The 23,482-nt window shown below is 40.3% G+C and overlaps 1 protein-coding gene and 1 pseudogene across 1 annotated transcript; one reads left to right on the top strand and one right to left on the bottom strand.

Moving 5' to 3' along the window:
- Nucleotides 1-13,785: 13,785 nt before the first annotated feature.
- On the bottom strand, nucleotides 13,786-14,715 carry LOC144225235 (taste receptor type 2 member 46-like). Its single transcript, XM_077756407.1, has one exon. It carries the CDS (start codon nucleotides 14,713-14,715, stop codon nucleotides 13,786-13,788), a length of 930 nt encoding a protein of 309 aa, XP_077612533.1.
- Nucleotides 14,716-19,507: 4,792 nt separating this feature from the next.
- On the top strand, nucleotides 19,508-21,361 carry LOC144225250 (serine/threonine-protein kinase ICK pseudogene; annotated as a pseudogene).
- Nucleotides 21,362-23,482: the final 2,121 nt, after the last annotated feature.

Genomic DNA, 23,482 nt, shown 5'->3' with positions numbered 1-23,482 from the left:
ACAAGATACTTACAAAATCATGGAGGTGAGAAATGAAGAGAACCCTATACACAGGGGCACGGCTTTGAGGATTTCTATTCCTTACCTCAAAGAGAGAAACTATTTTGGAAGCCTGTCACCGGCCAGGTCTTTTGACTGGAGGCCATCGCAGGGGTTCACTGATCAGCAATTAGCGAATAACAGCCCAAATCCTTCTTGTCTCAGAGCAAGGCCTGGTTGGGAGCTTGTGCAGAGGCTGGAGGGCCCCTGTGATGGTAAGTGAGGCAATGCAGAGATGAGGAAGTCACGTTACAGTATATGCACAGCATTGCATTGAGTATTTTATCTTTTCAACTGTAACCACTCTTGACAAGTCTCTGCTTTTCACTCATATAACTTTCTCAGCCTTGATATTATTGACATTTTCTACCCCATAATTCCTTGTGGGGCCATAATGTTCATGCTGGGATATTTCCCAGCATCCCTGGCCTCTTACAGCTATAAGATAAAATAACAAATGCTCAGTTAAATTTGGATTGAAGATAAGCAACAAATAACTGGCACTATCTAATTATCAATTTTCTGAGGTCCAAAGTTGGTCCTCCATAGAATATATCTCCTTGTATTTTTACAGACCTATCCCAAGAAATACTAACAGAAAAAAAGATTTAAAAACAAAATCTGATTCATATTTAATTGAGCCTCCTGTATTTTTATTTGCTGAATCTGGCAAGCTTACCATAAATGCCAGTAACATGCTCCCAATTTTATAATGTCTCCTATGGGGCAAAATCATCCTGTTTTGAGAACCAATGTCCTTTTTTGTTTTTAAAAATTTTTTTATTATGTTTATTTATATGTGAGAGAGAGAGAGACAGAGAGAGAGAGACGGAGAGAGAGACAGAGTGAGAGTTGGGGAGGGGCAGAGAGAGAGGGAGACACAGAACTTGAGACAGGCTCCAGGCTTTGAGCTGTCAGCACAGAGCCTGACGCAGGGCTTGAACTCACAAGTGTGAGATCGTGACCTGAGTTGAAGTCGGCACTCAGCTGACTGAGCCACCCAGGCACCCCGAGAACCAATGTCCTAAAGAGATTACGTATGTCCTTTGCAGATGAGGACCTCATGGACTATTATTTTCCGGATATTTAATTTTTACTCATCCATTAAAAAATCTCTTTATTTAAGGCCTTCAATATCCAGGTCACCTTTTCAGGTTTTATTTTCCATTCTACTGATGATGAGATGCTTGGCTTATTTAAAAAATTTTTTTTTAGAGAGACCGAGTGAGAATGGAGGATAGGGGCAGAGGGAGAGAGAAAGAGAGAGTGAGAGAGAATCACAAGCAGGCTCCACGCTGTCAGCACAAAGACAACAAGAGGCTTGATCCCACAACCCGAAGATCATGACCTGAGTCGAAACAAAGAATCAGACACTAAACTGACTGAGCCCCCCAAGTGCCCCTAACTGCCTTTCTAAAGTACTTTCTTTCTCAGTGTTGAAAAGTGGTCTACTGATTTTATTGCTGAGACGCATACTATTTCCTTGCAATGTCTCCTGTGCTTTCTTAGAGAAAACATTGTAACTATCGTCCAAATTCTCCCAACTATTTCATTTAAAAAATGTGTTCCTGGGGCACCTGGGTGGCTTATTCGGTTAAGCACCCAGCTCTTGATTCCAGCTCAGGTTATGATTTTGTGATTCATGAGTTCGAACTCTTTGTGGGGTTCTCCACTGATAGTACAGAGCCTGCTTGGGATTCTCTCTCTCCCTTTCTCTGCCCCTCCCCTGCTGGTGTGCGTACATGAGCGCTCTCTCTCTCTCTCTTTCTCAAAGTAAATAAAGATTAAAAATGTTTATTACAGTTTTCCTTAAATGTGTTATTCTATACTTGGTCTTGCCGCTTTTCACTTGCTTCCTAATTCTTTTTAAGAGGCGTGTTTCTTCTTAAATTTAATTCTGTAGTCTAAGTAGTTGCCCCTGATTTGTTTTTCCTTTGAAACATTTATATTTCTCTGTTTGCTTAGTGGCTGTCATCAAACGACTTTCTGTCTTTTACCAGTACTGTCTCTTAAAATTCTGTTCATTTTCAAATGTTAGTCCTTGCCTTCCCTAAATAGTCAACCAATTGAGTAAATCCGAATTTTGTTTCAAAGATTCAGAGTTCAGGGTCTAGGTGTGGTGGTGGTAACATGTTTTGAGAGTCAGGGTTACTTAATGCTCTTTACTGGAAACATTTAAAGAACAAGGTTTGGGGCGCCTGGGTGGCTCAGTCGTTAGGTATCTGACTTTGGCTCAGGTCATGATCTCACGGTTAGTGAGTTCAAGTTCCACATCAGGTGAACACAAGTCTCACATCAGGTGAGTTCACGCCCCACTTTGGGTAAAACATGAGCCCCACTTTGGGTGAGCCCCACTTCTCTCTCTCTCTCTTCCCCGCATGCCTTGCTCACTTGCACCCTCTTTCTCTCAAAAAAAAAAAACAAAAACCAAGAATTGCATTTGGAAATGGCCATTAATGACATATTACTTTCAATTAGCTTTATTTTTATACTCTCAAAGTTTTATTAAACAGCAGGCACTATTAGCTATTTGTATTTGGGTTTTCCTTCCTAGTTTTATTTAGTTAGTTAAAAAATTTTTTTGATGTTTATTCATTTTTGAGAGACAGAGAGAGACAAAGCACAAGCAGAGGGGAGGGAGAGGGAGAGGGAGACACAGAATCCGAAGCAGGCTCCTGGCTCTGTGCTGACAGCTCAGCACGTGGGGGGCTCTAATTCATGAACGGTGGGATCATGACCTGAGCTGAAGTCGGTCGCTTAACCAGCTGAGCCACCCAGGTGCCCCTCCTTCCTAGTTTTAAACGATCATTTGATCATCATTTTTAGGAAATAAATCTGTAGGTGCTGGTGCGTGTAAACACGTTTACACATACACACATAAATATATATTGCAATTCTTCATGTATTTCTATTCTATCTTATTATATATTTATCCAACCTATTAATACCATTTACAAATGGAATAATCTAAGATATCTTCTATAGTACCTAATGTAAAATGCATTATCAATATATTATAATTTTACTACTAAGTACATAATTTTCATATCTAATGCCAACAAGGTGAGAATTCTTTTCTTTCAACTTAAACCAAGCAGTACTTTCAATAATGCCCAATAACAAATCACAGAGCACAAGGAGAGAAGAAGACGTGGGTAAAAGGGACATATAAGAAGTTATCTTTTTCTTCTTCCTTTTCTCCCCCTCAAAGCATCATACACAGCTTACGTCAGCTATATATATGAGAACAAGGAATTATCTTCTCTCAGGCACATTTCGGCTTCCTCAGGACACAGAGAAAGGCCTGTTTCCATTTGCTATTCCGTAAAATCAGGACACACGAAAGTCCAAAAGGACAGAAAAGTGCTATCACAATGGCAAACATCTTTGCCACTTCTTTGTCTGAAATCAAATAGGTCAAATGGAAAGATCTCATTGTTTTTCTGGCCAAGGAGTGTTCTATGGTGTATATATACACCACATCTTCTTTCTCCAGTCAACTGTGGATGGTAAGCACAGCATAACATATAAACTCGAAGTACTATGTTGTACAGGTGAAAGTAAGGTAGCATGGATGTCAAATATACTCAGACAAAAATAAAATAAAATAAAATATGTCAAAATTATCATGGCATTGCTCAAAGAGTACATAATAAAGAGGAGTAAGAATGAAATTCTAGCTTTCGTGCCTCTTACATGGGCTTCTGAGCTAAAATCCCTAGAATACATATCCTGTGATTTCACCTGCCTGGTTCAGCTACCTGAGGAGAGAATTAAAAGAAGTCAGGAGATCAGAGACACTACAAGAAGATGATGATCAGCTTATCAAGGAAAGTCAGAGAAGTTAAAAAATCACTTATATTCTCTACAAAATTGGATGTCAATTTTCTTTCCCTTTTTACCCATTCTTGGATCAGTCTATTAATCAATACTTCCTTCAAAAGTAGATGTATGTAGGGGCGCCTTGGTGGCTCAGTTGGTTAAGTGGCAGACTTCAGCTCAGGTCATGATCTGGTGGTTCATGAGTTCAAGCCCTGCATTGGGGCCTGGAGCCTGATTTGGATTCTGTGTCTCCCTCTCTGTCTGCCCTTCCCCCACTTGCACATGCTCTCTCTCTCAAAAAACAAATACATCACATTAAAGAAAAAAAAAGGAAACATATGTAGAAAGTGAGCATTGCCTCCAGTACAATAATGAGATGCACCTTGTGAATTTTCTATTTCATTCCAGAGGAAAACAGGGTTAGAGAAGCTGTATATCGTCAGGAGACAGAAGACATTAAGGCAGGTAGTACGGATCGTGCAGAAATAGTTGGATCCTGCCCAGAGGATGTCCAAACGTAACATGAGATTCTTGGAGTAAAATATTTTCTCATCAACCATATAAAAAGAGCTAGCTAAAATCAACACCCACAGACACATACCCTGGAGATGACCAGACAGGTGACAACAGAACCAGTCAGGACTCCTTTGACTCCTGATCCCATCAGTGGTGTTTACCAGTGCAATTAATCCATTTTCCCAAACTCCCTATTATAAATTCTATGACAGAAATTATTATAAACAAGGTTTCCATCATGCTTGACATGTCCGTTGATAGGAAATCTCTGCTTTCAGTTAACCATCGGCTGACTATGACTGCACTGTTACAGATGTATGTGTTCAGAATGCCTGCTTTCTATTTTATTGATGGCCACTACCAGAGTCTGGAAAGCCCCGAGGCGTACTCCCCAAAAATGCCCTCAGTTAAACTGTAAAATCTATACCCATTTTTCTCAGATATCAGCTAGTGATTTTTCAAGACAGAGATTATATTCCCTGTTGCTTTTGGCAGGTTATATTATACATGTAAAGCTGTACCTTAGAATTTGTATAATTTGAATCCCTATTTGTTAACACGCAAAATGGTGATAGGCTCTCTGTTACAGTGTTGCAATGTTATCTTTAAAAGGTAAGAATAATAATAATAATAAATAAATAACAGAAATGACACCATGGTCATTCAGATGCTTAGCCATAAAGAGCCATGCAGCTTCGTCCTCTGTCACTGGGACATTTACTCTTTGAGCTTTAAGCCACATGCAGGGAGTCCCACTCCACTGAAGCCACAATGCCGGAACCACAGGAGAGGTTACATATGTCCCAGTGATGGAGAACAGTCCCATCTGAGCCCGGATTGTAAGTCTTTTTATCCCAGGGATCAGGTATGAGCCAAGAAGACCGAATTTGTGCTACTCCGATAGCCACTAGCCACACATCACATGTGGCCACTTAAATTTAGGTTGATTAGGGGCGCCTGGGTGGCTCAGTCAGTTAAGCCTCCGACTTCAGCTCAGGTCATGATCTCGTGGCTCGTGGGTCCCAGCCCCGCATCAGGTTCTGTGCTGACAGCTCAGAGCCTGGAGCCTGTTTCAGATTCTGTGTCTCCCCCCCCCTCTCTCTCTGCCCCTCCCCTGCTCATGCTCTGTCTCTCTCTGTCTCAAAAATAAGTAAACTATAAAAAAATACTTAAAAATTTAGGTTGATTAAAATGAAATAAGATTAAAAACTCAGATCTTCAGTGTTACTAAGCACATTTCAAATGTTTAATAGCCGTGTGTGGCTAGTGCAGCGACGGCGCACATATCGAATATTTTCATCATTGCTGAATGTTCTGTTTCGCAGTTTTGCTGTAAGTGACTTCAGCTCTCAGTCATTTGAACCACTCTCAGGCATTCAAGGCTTTCTGGCTGTGGCCCTATGCATTATGGGGCAGAAAGAAGCCATGCTTGTTATGGCCAGTCCAAAATCCTACCCATAAAATGTATAGGCATCACAAAATGCTTTGTACCTCTAAATCTTGGGATGATTTTATTATGCAGCAATAAATTATCAGAATTGTTGAGCATATGGATGGTCATAGTATTATGTTCATCTCTCTCCCACCCCAGATAGCAGTACGTGTAACATTTTTATTTTCCTCACAGAATACAAGATGAGATTTGTGTAACTTTTCTAGAATTTTCCAACTGAATTGAATTTACTTCATCAATCTTAATTTTAATGAGGTCAAATCAGGAAAGGTCAATTAATCGGGCCCTTTGTGGTAATATAACTACTGCATTTTCTTAGATATCAAGATATTTCTTTTTTTAATGTTTATTTATTTTTGGAAGAGAGACAGTGCAAGCCAGGGAGGGGCAGAGAGAGAGAGAGGGAGACACAGAATCTGAAGCAGGCTCCAGACTCTGAGCTATTAGCAGACTCTGACGTGGGGTTCGAACTCACGAGCTGTGAGATCATGACCTGAGCCGAAGTTGGCCGTTTAACTGACTGAGCCACCCAGCCACCCCTACATATTTCTCTTTAAACATTGGTGAATTTTACCTTAAAAATCATTTCATTGATATTAGCATCACTCCACCAACTTTTGCTTGCTTGGTACATTAGTTCAGAATTCAGCCTCATATTACAAAGCTAAATAAACAAAACCATATTGATGATCTAATTAGAAGTTGGTCTGTTATCGAACAAAACCCAGAAGTTTTTGGTTTTAACATTTTGGTAAAAACTTAACTACTTTGCACATCAAGATGCACAAGATAATATTAGGGTTTTGTCCTTAACCAAAAAGGAAAGTATAAATATTGGAAAACATTGGCAGTCCTTTACCCATTTGTATCCTTATATGTTTATGCATGCATTTTCAATGATTTTTCATTTATTTCTTTTAGGTTTCACTCTTGTATAGGATAAACTATATAAAATGTATAAACATACAAGATAGTTAAGATTTTATTTTGGGGGGGTGGGTGTGTGGGTGGCTCAGTCGCACTTCAGCTCAGGTCATGATCTCACAGTTCCTGAGTTTGAGCCCCGCCTCGGGCTCTGTGCTGACAGCTTGGAGCCTGGAGCCTGCTTCAGATTCTGTGTCTCGCCCTCTCTTTGACCCTCCCCCACTCACACTCTGTCTCTCTCTCAAAAATAAAATAAACATTAAAAAATAATAAACATAAAATAAAAAAGAAACCATCAAGATTGGTTCCTTTTTTTCTTTTTTTAATGTTTGTATTCATTTCTAGGAGAGAGAGAGCGTGAGCAGGGGAGGGTCAGAGAGAGAGGGAGTCACAGACGGAAACAGGCTCCAGGCTCTGAGCTGGCAGTCAGCACAGGGCCCGACGCGGGGCCCGAACCCACGAACCGCGAGACCATGACCCGAGCGAAAGTCGGACGCTTAACCGACTAAGCCACCCAGGCGCCCCGAGATTGGTTTCTGAAGAGAACACTCTTTCCGGTTTGCAGGCAGCCACCTCCCCACTGTGTCTTCACTTCGTCTTTCCTCCAAGACTCCTGCGTCTCTTCCTGTTCTTGTTAAGGACACCAACCCTATTGTGTTAGGGACTCACCCTTATTCATTTAACCTTAATTCATTGAACCTCCTTGAAGACCTTCTCTCCAAACACAATCACATTAGAACCACATTAGGGATTGAGCCTTCAACATATGGTTTTCAAAGGGACGTAATTCAGTCCATCGCAGTCTTACTGAAGTAGATCGATTAGTGGCATTTAGTAGTAGGACAGGTATGTAGTAAGCAGCCTGTCTTTTTTTTTTTTTTAGCCCCAATCTTTTTTATTTGGAAATAATATTATTTAATTAAGTTCCCAGAACAAAGTTTTAACTAAGAATTAAGGATTGCAGTTACGTTTTTCAATACTCTGAAAATAGGAATCAATGATCTTCCAACATACTATTTTTGGATAAGATTTTTCATGTTATTTAAATCGACTATTCCCCCTTTGGAGATTGCCTCTCATTACTTGGTAATTACTTTCTGAATTTCAATTTGCCTTTGATGGTTGCAGTTTTTCTACAATACATATAAATGTGAAAGTGTCTGTGATATTCCACTGAATTTAGAATCGTTTAGAAAATGAATCTAAATGATACATTTAGAAGATGTACCATTGTTTTGTGGACCACTCTTCACATGTATTAGTATTTTAATTGTCTGAGAAATCATCTTAAATAACAAAACGCGTGCTTGATGCTTTTTACACAGGCTTTATCTGAGTACCACACACAGAAAAATAGGAAGAGAAGACAGCCTTTAAAGATGATTTTGAAAAGTTTTTACCCCAGAGCCAAAGTCAGCATAATGCTTTGGTGAAACCCTAGAAAATTCTCCATGTACACACAAAGATGGCAGGTATCACTGTAATTAGTTAACATTTTGAAGGTTCGAGGCATTTCACAACACAAGCCAACACCAAAAAAAATTATTATAAATAGTTAAAAGGAAGAAGTAAAACAATCATTACATGCAAATGATGTCATTTTTTATCTGCAGAAGACAAGAGAATAAGAGTTAACAGAGCACACGTGACAGTTTGGTAAGGCAACTGGCTTCTAATGAAGAGCCTAAGTAATGTCATTTTGAGATTAAGGCCTCCATTAAGAGTAACCTTGGGCTGCACGTAGCCCCAGTTCCAGAAAAAAGCCTCAGATTGCTCAAGGCTGAAGCCACCCTCGGACCGCCCTCAGCTCAGCTAATCAAAAGAACATTCCTGTGGTCTGAGTCAAGGCTGGGAACTGTAGACAGTTATTTTCCACAAACTAGCCAATCACTCACTGTTTGCCTGACCCCCACATGGGCCCTTTGAACTCACCTCATAATTGGTCATTTTCAAAGGATTCTCAAAGGTCATGATTGGGTCCCACCAAAAGTAATGAACTCCTCACAGATACTGAATGGTCGAAGCTGTTACCATGGGTGCTGTACAATTAGGATTGGTGCTTATGTGATGATGCTCTACGTACAACGTGTGCACTGTAACACCCTCGTCCCCGACCCCATAAAAACCCTACTCACTATTGTTCGGGGCTTCACCCTGCTGCCACGACACCGGTAGACAAGTGAGCCCCGGCTCGAGCTTGTAATAAAGACCCTTTTATACTTGCATCGGTGTCGGCTCCTTGGTGGTCTCTGGGGACTCGCGAATCGGGCACAACACTAACACAACAAACAGGTAAATAAAAACTATGACCTTTTTGTGGACATACCGAACAAGTACTAAATATCACAGATAATATTAAAAACATTCAGTATAAGCACCAAGTGCACATCTTTCTGTTCGCTTTTTCCACCAGATTCCAGATGGGGCTATGAGCAGTTTGTTTCTGTTGATATTTTGTCTGAGTTTGGAGAGAAACCCCCCCAATCTACTGGGGATTATTACCTGGCTCTAGGCTCGAATCTTCTTGCACTAGTGGGTAAGTCATTTCATGTCTTAGGACATAGTTTCTTCACACGAAAAAAAGTATTATGCACATGTGAAATATTAACAAGTTGTGAGCATACAGATTAACCGACATGAATATTCTAGCTTCTTCTTTTTAGTGACTACCTGTTACAGGTGCTCACCGTTTATTTTGTAGCTTATGTATTTTATTAAAATTTCTCCAAAATACATATAGAAAAAATGCCCAACACGTATTTGTCCATTGAATAAGTGAATGACTGAATGATCCACGTTAGGAGGACAAGACATCTGTGTCAAACACAAAGCCTGTACTTTGAAGCGATTTCTTTGGAAATAGAAGGCATGAGTCAAGAATTTTTCAGTTCTATGAGTCAGAGAAAGACAAATGTCATTACCATGTGGAATTTCACTCATGTGGAATTTAAGAAATAAAACAAACAAGTAAATGGGGCGCCTTGGTGGCTCAGTTGGTTGAACGTACAACCTCAGTTCAGGTCACAGTCTAGCAGTCAGGTCCGTGAGTTCAAGCCTCACGTTGGGCTCTGTGTTGACAGCTCAAAGCTGGAACCTGCTTCTGGTTCTATGTCTCCCTCTCTCTCTGCCCCTCCCTTGCTGACGCTCTGTCTCTGTCTCTCGAAAATGAATAAGCTAAGCCAAACAAACAAGCAAAGGGAAAAAGAGAGAGAGGGGCAAATGAAGAAACAGACTCTTAACTGAAGAGAACAAACTGATGCTTATGGGGGGGGCAGGATGGATTAAATAGATGATTGGAATTAAGGAGGGTACTTGTGATACACACCGGGTGTTGTATGGAAGTGCTGAATCACTAAATTAGACACTTGACACTAATATTACACTATATGTTAACTCTTAGAATTTAAATACACTTAAAAATATGTTTCTAAAAATATACAGTTTCTATCATATTCAACATTTAACAATATTGAACACAGAATACATGACCATGATTCCTTCTTTTTACTACACCCACTGAGCTTAACTTATTCTAAAATTTTCACTTATTTTATTTAGCTGTCATTGCTATCACACAACCAATATTAATAACAGATACACATATTCAAAGTTCATGGTAATTACGTGTTAGTTACTCTGAATTTCTGTACTGTAACCTGGCTGCTTTCCATTCACAGGCAAAATAGGAGTCCTTGGTAAAATAGATCGAAACACCAATCTCCTAGAAAGTTACATACAATTAAAAGACTATGATCACCGAAGATTTGGCAGCCTTACACATTAAAATTAAGATGTATTATGTTACATATTTAAATACTATGCTGGCAAACACAATTCATTTCCAAGTATAGATTATATATTCTTTTTTTAAGTTTGTTCATTTATTTTGAGAGAGAGTGCAAGAGCACAAGAGGGACAGAGAGAAGGAAGGAGAGAGACTGAAAATGCCAAGCAGGATCCGCACTGTCAGAACCGAGTCGAATGTGGGGCTTGAACTCATGAACCATGAGATCATGACCTGAGCCGAAACCAAGAGTCGGACACTTAACTGACTGAGCCACCCAGGTACCCCTAAATCATATAGTCTTAATAATGGTAAATGTAATCAAGAACTCTTGATTGTGAAACTAATAATATAGAACGGATCATTCGAATTAAACACCTTCGTGATTCTGAAACATTTCTTAAAAATTTTTTAATTCATCTGTTGGCCAAACAAAATGGCAAGGGCACAGCATTACATGAAGGGTGAGGCCCCTCTCACCAGAAGCCCTGTGTCTTGCACAGGGCACACATTCAAAGAGCCGCCATGACTGAAGGGCATAAGTACATGTGAGTGATGCGAATGTGGACTATATTGGACACAAATGTGTGCGCTTCCTCAGATGCCCTTCACTGTCTCCTATTCGTTTGGTCAACACCAAGTGTGAGCTAGATTATCCTTTCATTTCGAACCTGAAAGCCAGGCGACACTGTGGGGGTAAGATTCGACCTTCCAAATGACCACTGAGGGGGGAGATGAGCAGAGGTGTTGGTAAAAGCTGGCCAGTGGGAGCTAGAAGAGAGAAGTGAGCTAATTCGATACACCCTTCCTCTTCTCTCTCTCTTGCATGGATTACTGCTACATGTGGTTTGTCCTCGGAACCCTCCTGGAAAAGTTCTGGGTGCCTTGTGCACACACAGGATGACGACCATATTGTCTGTCAACGCACTGTATGGCGGGTGTCGGCAGAGTAACAGCACAGCTCATCTTTCCACATCTTCTCTCGCCTCCTTTCTGTATGTTCTCCCCAATGCTGCCCGGGACTTAATCTTCCCAAATAAATGCCATTATTTTTCTTTAAGTTTATTTATCTATTTTTGAGAGGGGGTTGGGGATGACAGAGATGGAGAGAGAGAATCCCAAGCAGGCTCCGTGCTGTCAGTGCAGAGGCCCAGGCAGGGCTCAAACTCAAGAACTGTGAGATCATGACCTGAGCTGAAATCAAGAGTTGGCACTTAACTCACTGAGCGAGCCATGCAGGTGCCCCTAAATGTCATCAGTTTGAGTTCTGACTTTGAGGTTTTAGAGGCCCCAGGCGAAGAGAGTCATTGAGTTATACAATTACTATTTGTTCACCTTATGTGAGTTTATAACAATAAAAATTGTATTTGGAAAGGATGCCGAAAATACTGTATCAAAAGTAACATTTTAGTAAGACAGCTAGCTGAGTTAGGAAAGCAGTTACTAGCTCCGTTTTTTAATAAATCAAACATGATTTTTGTGTATACAGTACCCAACTAGAAAAAATCACGTAAAAAGATAACATTTACGACTACATTACATCTGTAATTACATTACCAAATTTTACAAAATCTTTTATATCTTTAAAACCTATTGTTATAGATGCCATCGAACTTTGGTGTTACACCTGTTTCCACTTCACCCGTGGGACACGGCTGTGCCACTGCTATATTCTAGTGATATTTGCCCTAGAACTATGGAACAGCCGGACTTTTGCTCTGAGAAACGCTTCTTGGATAAGCCTACCACCTCAGCGTTAAACCAGAGCCGAGAAATTCATGAATCTGCGAGTTTTGTGACACATTTTCTTTTCATTGGTTTCCCAGCTCTCAAAAAGTTCATTCATTCATTCATTTACTTATTCAGTAAAAGACCATTTGCTTATTAACTCTTCAATGGCTGGCTTGTAGGTTTTGGAAGCCAGCAGTAAATAAGATCCTCACTTCACTGGGAGAGACAGATGATCAAGCAAGCACAGCAGGTGTGGTGGTGATTTGTCTTAAGATTCACAAAATTGTTAAATTGCCTAAAACCAAAATTAACAGTCATGTAGAATTTCGTTGTGGAGCAAGATTACGTTTCTTTCCTATAAACAAACTTGCTCTCAATGAATACGCCAACATGCATTCTCCCATTTCATTGTTATCAAAAGATTATAAAAAACCATATCTTTGAGTACCCCCCGATGATTCTTACATAGACTTAATAGACGCCACTTAATATATGCAGAAATGTTTGTGGGATGATATACCATAATTCTTTTACTGTTCTGTTTTTTTAGATGGAGAAGATTTGAATCTTCTCTGACATTTTCGAAGAACTTTAAAAATAGGAGATGTTTCAGATGTTTGACTATTCGAGGCCCAGGGGTGGTTTAAGAGAAAACTGAAATGTTCAAAATCAGATCTCAATTTCAAAACTGGTCTGTCTTAACTCAAGAACTGGAAGAATTGACTGATCTTCCTATCTGCACGTGGAAACCTATAACAGCATTAAAAAGAGTTCACGATCATGTTTCTTCCACCTTTATCCCCGTTGTGGAACTGAGTTCTTGCTACGCTTTCCACTTATTTCTTTAAATCAGATATATTTCAGTAGAGTTTATTGTACACATATAAAATGTACATGCAATATGTCCGTCATTTATGAATTGCTTTGTTTGCACCTTTTTTCACCGCAACCCTAATTGCTCTCAATTAGTCCTGATTAACCATGAGGTAAGAATTTATGATGGAATAATATCTACCCCAAACATTCATCCTCAGTGTATGATTTAGAATTGAATACCCTTGCCGTGCAAAAGACTAGAGATTCAAACAGTGAAATCTAAGCACACCATAACACCAATTACAATGGAAAATAGCAGTGATGCCCCAAGATAATGTGTCAGTTCTGAAAAATGCATAAATATAGATCACAAAATTTTTAGTTGGAAAATGATTCATAGAATATGTATGTGAAATACACACAGCTTCTTAATTCTCAGGAAATTCTTTCCATATTATGTATAATTAGTTTGTTTAAACTGATAAAAATGGTGAGGATAGATTATTTCCAATCTTTCTTATATTTTTCATACATACATGTATATACTTTTATGTGATAGGTTTAGATAAGACTCCTCTAAGTAAAACCAAAAATTACTCAGTTACACACACTATGAAAAAACCAGTAGGAGGTATGCAATGTTACAATATACATTTGTTAACTTCCCTCCAAGAAATACACAACAGCACCTCTTATTTATCTATGGAGTTGAGCATTTCTGTTCTTTCAGCCAGTACTTCACCTGGCATAAAACAGACAGAAAGGCCTGTTTTAGCTTCTTGTTTCCCCAAATCAGCATCAACGAGTGGACTGAAGGATACACGAATCCAAGCGTCTGGCAAAACATGAAGAACAGTTGGTTCTCCAGCCCTTTAGAACCCCAAACTGTAACAACTAGATTCAGAAAGTGAGCAGCTAACAGCAAGAGCAAGGAGATCATGGTCTGCATGGCTCTTATGTGGACCTTGGTGCTGGGATCTTGGGCTCCCTTACCAAAGAGCTGCATCCTCTTGAGATGTTTCCAGAGGGAAAAGATTAACAGCACAAAAGACATCAGCGATAGCATGAAGGGAATAAAGTTGGCTAGCGTGAATACAGTCATATTGGAGAGGTGTGCTATGTCCGTCCATTTGGTCTTCCAGGTGATGTTCCCTTCATATACCTCAGTCTGCACTTTCTCATATATGCTCACTACCACAACATGAGAAAGCAAAAAGAACAAAGACCCCAACAAAATCACAAGCACTACGCTTTTAACCCTCCACTTCAGGCGAAGAAAAATGAGGCTAGAGAAATTGGCTATTTTGAACAAATAAAAGATGCTGAGGCTAGTAGCAAGCCAGATGCTAAAATGATTGCTGGAGGTCCAGGCAATTTGAAAAATAATTCTGACTTCTAAGCCGTATAAATCTGGATCCAACAAAATTACATACCAATTTATAAACATTATCCAAAGTAAACCGATTCTGGAGACAGCCAGAGCAGTGAGAATTTGATCAACCAAGGAGATCTTTTGTCTCTTGATCCAGTCAATGCAGTTCACCAGGGCTATGAAGCCATTAGCAAAATTTCCTAGAAGAAATTCTGTTATGATTAGGATGGAAAAAATGCTCGATAGTAAAGTTACCATGTCTAGAAAGAAAAACAAAAAAGCCAAGTCTAATGTCACTGGTTATATTCCTTTAATATTCTGACCTTACGTTCTATATGCAGCCGATCTCTGAGTGTGCAGTAAAGTTCATGTTTCTTTTAAGTTCTGTGACCAGTGTCAAACAGGAAAGCACCAGGGTATGGCAATAGATGAGCTCAGTGCTGTCTTGATGAAACATTCTTATTCCTCAAACAGCTCCTCCAGTAGAAGTAAATGAACTTCTATTTATTTATTTTATGTCCTCACTGTGGGCTAGAATACTCATCCTAGATGCTGAAATGAAAGCTGAATTCTCATTTGCTAGCATGCAAATAAAACCATATGGTCTTTCAGTGCTTTGCACTTTTTCCTTGCTTAACCTCTACGTACTTTGTATGTAATTTGTACAACTTTATTTGTTGTATAATAAAATTGAACAACCCAAAAGAAAAACCCTTGAGTGTCTTAACTGTTAGGTAGAGCTTGGCCAGAAGTAAGATTACCATCATTATGGATTTTTTTTTAAGACTTATTTTTGAGACAGAGGGTGTAAGCAGGGAAGGGGCGGTGGGGGATGGGGGACAGAAGATCTGAAGTGGGCTCTGCACCAACAGCAGTGAGCTCAATGTGGAGCTTGAACTCATGAGCCTTGAGATCATGACCAAAGCCGAAGTCAGACACTCAACCCACGGAGCCACCCACGTGTCCCAGATTTATTTTTTTTTTAATGTCACAATTATGTAGAAAGAATTTAAGCTTTTCTGATCAAAACATCCAGGGTATGGGGGGGGGTGCCAATACTCCCCAAATGCTGGTTGCTGATAACTAACATGTGTGCGCACTTTGATTGTTTATAAGCGCATAAACATACATGCGTGTGCACAAACACACACACATCATAAATACAGGAATTATCGTCTACTATTTTCATTTGTTTTTAAGTAAGCTTTGTGCCCAACGTGGGACTCAAACACACAATCTCCAAATCAAGAGTTGCATGCTCTACCGACTGAGCTGGCCAGGAACCTGGTGCATGTCCTATAATTTTCAAAATGGAAAATGAATCCCAGAGAGACCATCCAGCTTTAAATTGATCTTTTCTCTCGTCGAGGCTTTTCAGCCCATTTTAGTTATTACTAAACAGCCCTTTCATGTGTAAGCCTTGGATCAAGTTTCTCTTTTGGGTCTACTTAATATTTAAATATTATTTAATTAAAACATTCAGAAACGTCATAAATAACCCTTGGAAACTTCAAAAGAATGTGGGTGTCCAATGTAGAGTGTGGATTTCTCTAGCCATAAATAATATGTTTCCTTTTCTGTTGAACTCATGTTTGACTACTTAATATTTTAAGATTAATAGATGTAAAAATTAGCCTCTACTTGTGGATTTTAGTCACTTCCAGTTTTTATCCTACTAATTATTTTTAGCAGAGGATCTTAGAGGCAGACTGCCAGGAAGGAAAACCCAGATTCTCTGCATTACATGTTTCTAATTGATTTTAATATGACTCTCTGCCTCTGTAAAATCATCAAATAAAATGCAGATGATCGTATCCTCTTTGGATGGTTTTTGTGAGGAGTTAGTACATTACTTGTGTAGAGTGCTTTCAATATTAATCTATCTGGTACAGAGCTGGTGTGGAGAACAGTTATTCATTTGATCCTGTGTGATTAGATGAGATGCTGTGTGATTAGTGGAGGTGGCCAAGAACTTCCACTAATGAGTACAATGGAGCAGGTTGAAAAAGGCAAGATTTCCTCCTCTAACACCTGTGATTAGGGCCAAAATTTGTCAAAATTATGTTTTAAATACATCACAGAGCTGTGCAAGGAAGGAGAACCAACTGAACTAAAATCCAGCAAGAGGAGAATCTTTTTAGGTAAACAGATGATCTGTGTATTCAATGCAATTCCTATCAAATCCTAGAAGCTTTCTTGCAGGAAGTGAAAAACTATTCCTAAAATGTATATAGAAATGCAAAGCACCCAGAATAACCAAAAGAATTTGTTTTTTTAAAAAAAGAACAAATTTGGAAAATTACAGTTCCTGATTTCAAAGCTTGCTAGAAAGCTGCATTAATCAAGATAGTGTGGTACTCACATAATGAGATACATAAATCAGTGAAACACAACTGAAATTCAGAAATCAGCACTAATATTTATGGACTGATTTCAAAACAGATACCATGTCAATTCAATGGGGGAAATTATGTCTCATTTTTCTAACAAATGATGCTGGGAAAATTGGATAGCCACATGAATAAAACTGACTTTAGACCTTAGTTTATGCCAAATACAAAAATTAACTTAAAATTGATGAAAGACTTAAATGTGAGAGCTAAGCGTATAAAACTTTTGCAGTAAAACATAGGAGAAAACTTGTAAGCTGGGCAGATCTTTTAGATACAATACCAAAAGCATGATGCACAAAGCTTAAATATTAACATATTGAACTACATCAAACTTGATAACATTTGCTCTATAAAATACAAGTCTGATTTCATGATTGTAGGAGCTACAATAATTAAGTCAATGTGGTCCTGCTGTTTGCTTCTACAAGCAGATCAGTGGATAAGAAAATAGTAGTTAGTTATAGACCCACACATAAATGTTCAGTCCATTTTGACAAGGGAGCCAAAACAGTTTCATGAGAAATAAAATTTTCTTTAATAAACGATGCTAGGTAACTGAATAATAGTAGAAAAAAATGAACTTCAATTTTTACATCACACCATATGAAAAATTAATTTGAGGTGATCTTAGATTTAAATACAAAAGGTAAGGGTGCCTGTGTTAGCTCAGTCAGTTATGCATCTGACTTGAGCTCAGGTCATCATCTCACGGTTTATGAGTTCAAGGCCTGCACTGCTCTCTGTGCTGACAGCTCAGAGCCTGGAGCCTGATTTGGATTCTGTGTCTCCCTTTCTCTCTGTCACTGCCCTGCCCCCACCTTCAGACTCTGTCTTTCTCTCCTTCAAAAATAAACTTAAACTTTTTTTATCTTAAAAAAATAAAATATATAAAACAATAAAGATTCTAGAAAAAAATGGATTATACTTCTGTGACCTTGGGATGTTCTTGGCTAGAACATTTACCTGCACCCACACATGAACACGCATCCACAAAAAGCTAAACAAAACATAAGTCATGAATGAAAAGACACTATCAAGAAAATGAAAATGTTTGCCATAAAATGGGAAANGTGAAAGTCGGACGCTTAACCGACTAAGCCACCCAGGTGCCCCTATGGACTGTTTTTTTAAATATATATATATGCATATACACTAAACACTCCTTCTACTCAGTGCTAAGACAACAAACATCTCAATTTAAGGAAAATAAGCAAAAGATTCCAAAAGACCTTTAACAAAAGATGTAATAAGCAAATAAAAAGCTGCTCAACATTACACATAAAGGAAATGCAAATTAAAACTACTTCAAACTCTCTCGAATGTGAAAATTAAAGAAACTGACCATGCTAGATTTTGGCAAGGATGTGAAGTGACTAGAACTCTCATCTATTTCTGCTGAGTGAAAAACGATACAGCCACTTTGGAAAACTGAATGACAGTTTCTCACAAAGCTGCACATACATGTTGCCAGCTACTCAGCTATTCCACTACTGTGTCTATTTACCCAAAATAAATAAAAACATATGTTCACAAAAAGACTTTCACAAGAATGTTGATACCAGCTTTGCTCAATAGGGTCTGTTACTGGAAACAGTTTAAATATACATCAACAAGGAGATGAATTAACAAATCATGGGATATTCAGAGAATAAAATACCATTTAGCAATAAAAGAAATAAACTATTCATATACACAACAGCATGAGTTAGTCTCAAAAATGCCGATTGAAAAAAGAGGTGGACCAAATAGAGAGCATATAGCATGATTTCTAAAGCAGGCAAAACGAAGACCAAAAAACCACAAAAGTTGTGGTCTGGAATCTGATCAAAAAAGGACATAAAATAACTTTTGAAGGTGATAAAATTGTTCTATATTTTATCATGGTCATTGTTTCAAGGAGGTGTATAATAGTTAAAGTTCATGAGATTACATATGTAAAATGGGCATATTATACTATATGTAATTATACCTCACTAAGGTTAATGTTAAAAATAAATAAATAGGGGTTCCTGGAAGGCTCATCTTTTAAAACTCTGATTCTTGATTTGGGCTCAGGTCATGATCTCATGGTTTGTGAAGTACCACACCCCCTCGGGCTCTGCGATTCTCTCCCTCTCTTTCTGTCCCTCTCCAGCTCATGCTCGCTCTTTCTCTCTCTTGAAATAAATACATAAAATAAACATTTGATAGATGATAGATAGATAGATAGATAGATAGATAGATGATAGATAGATAAAAAATAAGGGCAAAATAGATATTTTCAGAGAAACAAACTCCCAGCGGTACTTCACCAGTGGAAACCGTAAGGAGTACTTTTGGGCTCCATCACGCGCCTCAGGGCCCCATGAGACTTGCGAGACGTCTCGGCCTGTCCCAGTAGGGACCGCCTGCACCCCCAGTTCCCGAGGGGGCTCTGGCCTCCCAGTAGTGGGAGACGCAGTGCTCCCCGCAAGGGCGGGCACCGCGCCTGTGTTCGCGGCGTCCGCAGAAGACTGATCTTTGGCAATATGTATTTGGGAGATAGTCACGTCCTATTGACTACTTTGTGCTGGTGCTGCCATGGAAAAATCCGGTTACACTGCGGGCCGGCCTGCTGCCTCTGCAGAACTGCACCGCCTGGGCCCTGGGATGAAGATCCACCCTGAGGGGGGCACACCATGAATCAAACACCTCTGGGGGACAGAACCTACCATTCTGTCTTACTGGGAGGTAGCATTGTGTCGGGGGAGCTGACTGTTACTTAAAAAATGAAGAGTTTTATTCCTGGGAGGAATGCATGAACCTTTGGGATGTTATCTTCAAAGAAGCTCAACCATGTCAATGTAGTAAAATGAAAAGAAGTTATCAGGGAAAACGATCATCTTTATTTTATCTTCGAAGACATGAAAGAAGAGCTTTACCAGCTCATTAAAGAAAGAAATAAGTAAATAAGTGCTTTCCTGAATCTACTGTAAGGAATATCATGTATGTTACAAGGACTGGCATTTATTCACAAACATGGCTTCTTCCTGAGAAGCCTGAGAACCTTCTCTGCACTAGTCAGGAACTTGTGAAAATACAGACTTCAGGTTGGCGGGAGAAATCTGATTGACATCCCCATACACAGACTACACAGACTATGCATCTAGCAGAAGGTACAGGGCTCCAGAAGTGCCCCTGAGGTCTACCAGGTATGCTCCCCCACTGACATCTGGGTGGTGGGCTGCATCAGGGTAGAAGTGTGCTCCCTCAGGCCACTCTTCCCTGGGGCCAATGAAATTGACACAATTTTCAAAATTTGTCGACTGTTGGGGATGCTGAAAAAGATCAACTGGCCTCAAGGTTACCAACTTTCAAGTACATGAACTTCCACTGGCCCCAGTGTGTACCCAGTAACTTAAAGACCCTGATTCCAAATGTTATCAGTGAAGCCACTCAACTCCTGAGAAATGTGCTTCAGAGGGACCCCCAAGAAATGACCAACAGCTAGTCAGGCCCTTTAATAGCTTTACTTCCAGAATGGGCATCGACTGGGCAGCACCATACAGAGCCTTCAGGATTTGGGAAAACCACAGAAGGATGTCCTGGAAAAGGTAGATCCACTTTCTCACACTGAGCTCGTTCCCCCTGCCCAGCTCCCAACCAAGTGCCAAGTGCACAGATTTCTTCGAGCCTGCCAGCCTTCTCAGCATTTCATGTACCCCTACAAAGCAGAGGCTCCCGGGACCAATCACCCGAACCACCTTCTGAAGGACAAGCCAAGCCCATTGCTCCTCCCGTCCTTCCATACCGAGAATCCTCAGTCGAAAATACTAGCTGGCCTGGAACATAAGAATGGCGTGATCAAGCCAAAGAGTAGGAGAAGGTGGGATCTTGTGTCCCAGTCAACAAAGGAATCTGATGACTGGGCTGGCTTGGATCACTTGGATTTCAGTCTATCCCTCACAGGGATTGACCTGAAAAACAGGAAGAGAGAGAGCGACGAGACTGCAGTTTTGAGAGTGGTTTGGACCTGAAGCCCTCTGAGCCCATCGTACAGGAAAAGCACCCACTACCCAGACATCCTATCAGAAGGGAGACACACCAGCCCTGAGATCCCCTGCCAAGCAGCACTACTTGAAGCCCTCCAGATACTGGCCTGGAATAAACATAAGAAATGGCATACTTCCAAATCCCGGCAAGGGCTTTATTTGGTCTAATCCATGGTCTGGCTCTGGTCTGTCCGGGAAATCTTCAGGAACAGTATCAGTAATCAGCAGAACAAATTCAGTAGTTCTAGTGGGCTCGCTGAAAACTACATCCCCTCCTTTCTGAAAAGCAGAAGCTGGTTCTGCCATGCAGAGCGTACACTTGGCACCAATACAGACCCTTCCCCTGGCTCTTCTTCCCTGAAGCCTGTGTGGTCTCCTCCCGGACGACCTTGTTTCCACACCCAGCCTACACGCAGTCCTGGGTTGATGCCTCATCCTCCTGCTGCCCAGCCAGTGCACCGCCCGCCGGACCGGGCCTCTAAGTACCGGTCCCAGCGATGACTTTCACAAAGAAGTGGGGCGGGGGGGGGAGCAAGACACTGTCCATCTGCCAACTGGTGTTCTGCCAGCAAGAAACTTGCCTATGGTGTAAAAACAAATATTTTATAGTTATTAATTCTGAGCCAAGACATTTCAATATCCCTTAAAAAATTTTTTTAAATATTAATCGGAATACAATACCCTTTTTTGTACCAAATTATTTTATTCTAAAACTGGATCCCATTATTTTATTTATTTTTTATTTTTTTTATTGTTTATTTTTGAGAGCGAGGGAGACACAGAATCTGAAGTAGGCTCCAAGCTCCAGCTCAGATTCCAAATGGGGTGCTGGGGGCGGCCCGGGGGGGGAGGGGGGCTTAAGCTCAGGACCTGTGAGATCATGACCTGAGCCAAGTTGGACACTTAACAGACTGAGCCAGGTGCCCCTCCTTTCTTTTCTTTTTTTTTTTTTTAATATTTTTATTTATTTCTAGGAGAGAGAGAGAGAGTGTGTGAGCAGGGGAAGGTCAGAGAGAGAGGGAGACACAGACTGAAACAGGCTCCAGGCTCTGAGCTGGCAGTCAGCACAGAGCCCGACGCGGGGCTCGAACCCACGAACCGTGAGATCATGACCTAAGCGAAAGTCGGACGCCTAACCGACTAAGCCACCCAGGCGCCCCAACCTCCCTTATTTTCTTAAACAGCAGCATTTTGTGTGTATGAATTATATTTTGCATTTTATACAGTCAACTTTGTAATAACTTTAAAAAAAATTCAGTGATTTTCCTTTGAAGTTCCAGACTGTATTTTATACAGATTTTTTAAAAATTAATAATATTGGTGCAGTATTGCAACAGGAGTGCAACTTAAGGCTACGGGAAAAGGGTTATGTGCTCAATGCGTGCTGATATCTGTGAAGTGGTTAAATTTTAAATGCGGCACCTCAGTACTTCAGGCTGTCTCCGGACTCACATCAGCACTAGAGAAAACGATCTTCTGTTTTTCTCAAGTTCATGTTATTGGTTTAATTCTTTGCTACCACCGTGCTGTTCTAAAAATACTATCATGTTGCTATAAAAACATCTCATGTTGTTGTTGCTTCCCAAATGAAAGAACTCTCAGTCAGTATTTTCTGAAATGTTAAAAAATATAAACATGTAAAGAGAGCTTTTCAAGGAGAAGGAATCTGACTCCAGACAAGAAGTCAGAGATATGGAATCAGCCTTCCCGTCGGCTGTTTGTTCCATCCATGAGTTAAATAAGTCATTGACGCATCCCACCTTTATATTTTTAGGTGAATCACGCCTTCAACTTTTTGAAAGCTAAACTTTGACATTTATCACAGCCAGAAGGTGCCCAAGTAGACTCAACATGCTAGAGCCAGCGAGCTATACTATATGGCCCAGGAAAAGTCTGTTATGGGCTCTTCAAGCCCAGGCATGTCTTGTCCAGGCTCTAATTCCTGAGTGGCAATAGAATTGGATTCCCTACAATTCCATATTTCTCTTTTCTTCCTGAATCTGTGTTTTTATTTACGATTCTGAATGTTGGCCAAGTTCTGTTCTGGTTCCCGTTTGTGCACCGCCGATATATCATTCGTTATTTGTGGCAGCTGCGGTGTACAGACCCTGCCACGCTCCTGTGATTACTGCCCCCTGTTCCCATCCTGCACAACTCCCTCCTTTTGAGTGTGGCTTTAAGTGTGTGACTTACTTCTCACCTGCAGAATATGGCAAGCATAAAGTAGATGTTGTGGATACCTAAGATTCTCAGGGATCCTTAAGATTTTGAGTTGACTGAAAGGGACACTATCCTTTATGGGCCAGGTATAATCAGATTAAGCTCCAAAAGAATATCTGGGCCTCCCTTGAGTGAAAGGCTTGCTGGCCTTAAGGAAGTAAGCAGCCATGTGATGAAGTGCTTATGGAAAGGGCCACAAGAAGAATGTACGCTGCCAACAACATTGGAACTTGGAAGTGGGTTCTTCTCCAGTCGAGCCTGCAGATGAGGATGCAGTATTGTCAACATGTTGGTTTCAACTTGGTGAGATGCTGAACCTGAGAACACAGCTAAGCATTGCCCAGACTCCTGACCCTAAAACATTGTGGCATAAGTGTGTGTATGTGGGGGGTGGGGGGGGGG

The sequence above is a fragment of the Crocuta crocuta genome, unplaced genomic scaffold, assembly GCF_008692635.1.
Source record: "Crocuta crocuta isolate KB4526 unplaced genomic scaffold, BGI_CrCroc_1.0 scaffold262, whole genome shotgun sequence".
Lineage (NCBI taxonomy): Eukaryota > Metazoa > Chordata > Mammalia > Carnivora > Hyaenidae > Crocuta > Crocuta crocuta.
Note: the sequence above shows the minus strand (reverse complement) of the source record. Positions and strands in the feature narration are given on the sequence as shown.

What these genes read in the sequence shown, in the direction of transcription:
- LOC144225235 (XM_077756407.1), bottom strand. Translation starts at nt 14,715, where the DNA reads ATGGTAACTTTACTATCGAGCATTTTTTCCATCCTAATCATAACAGAA.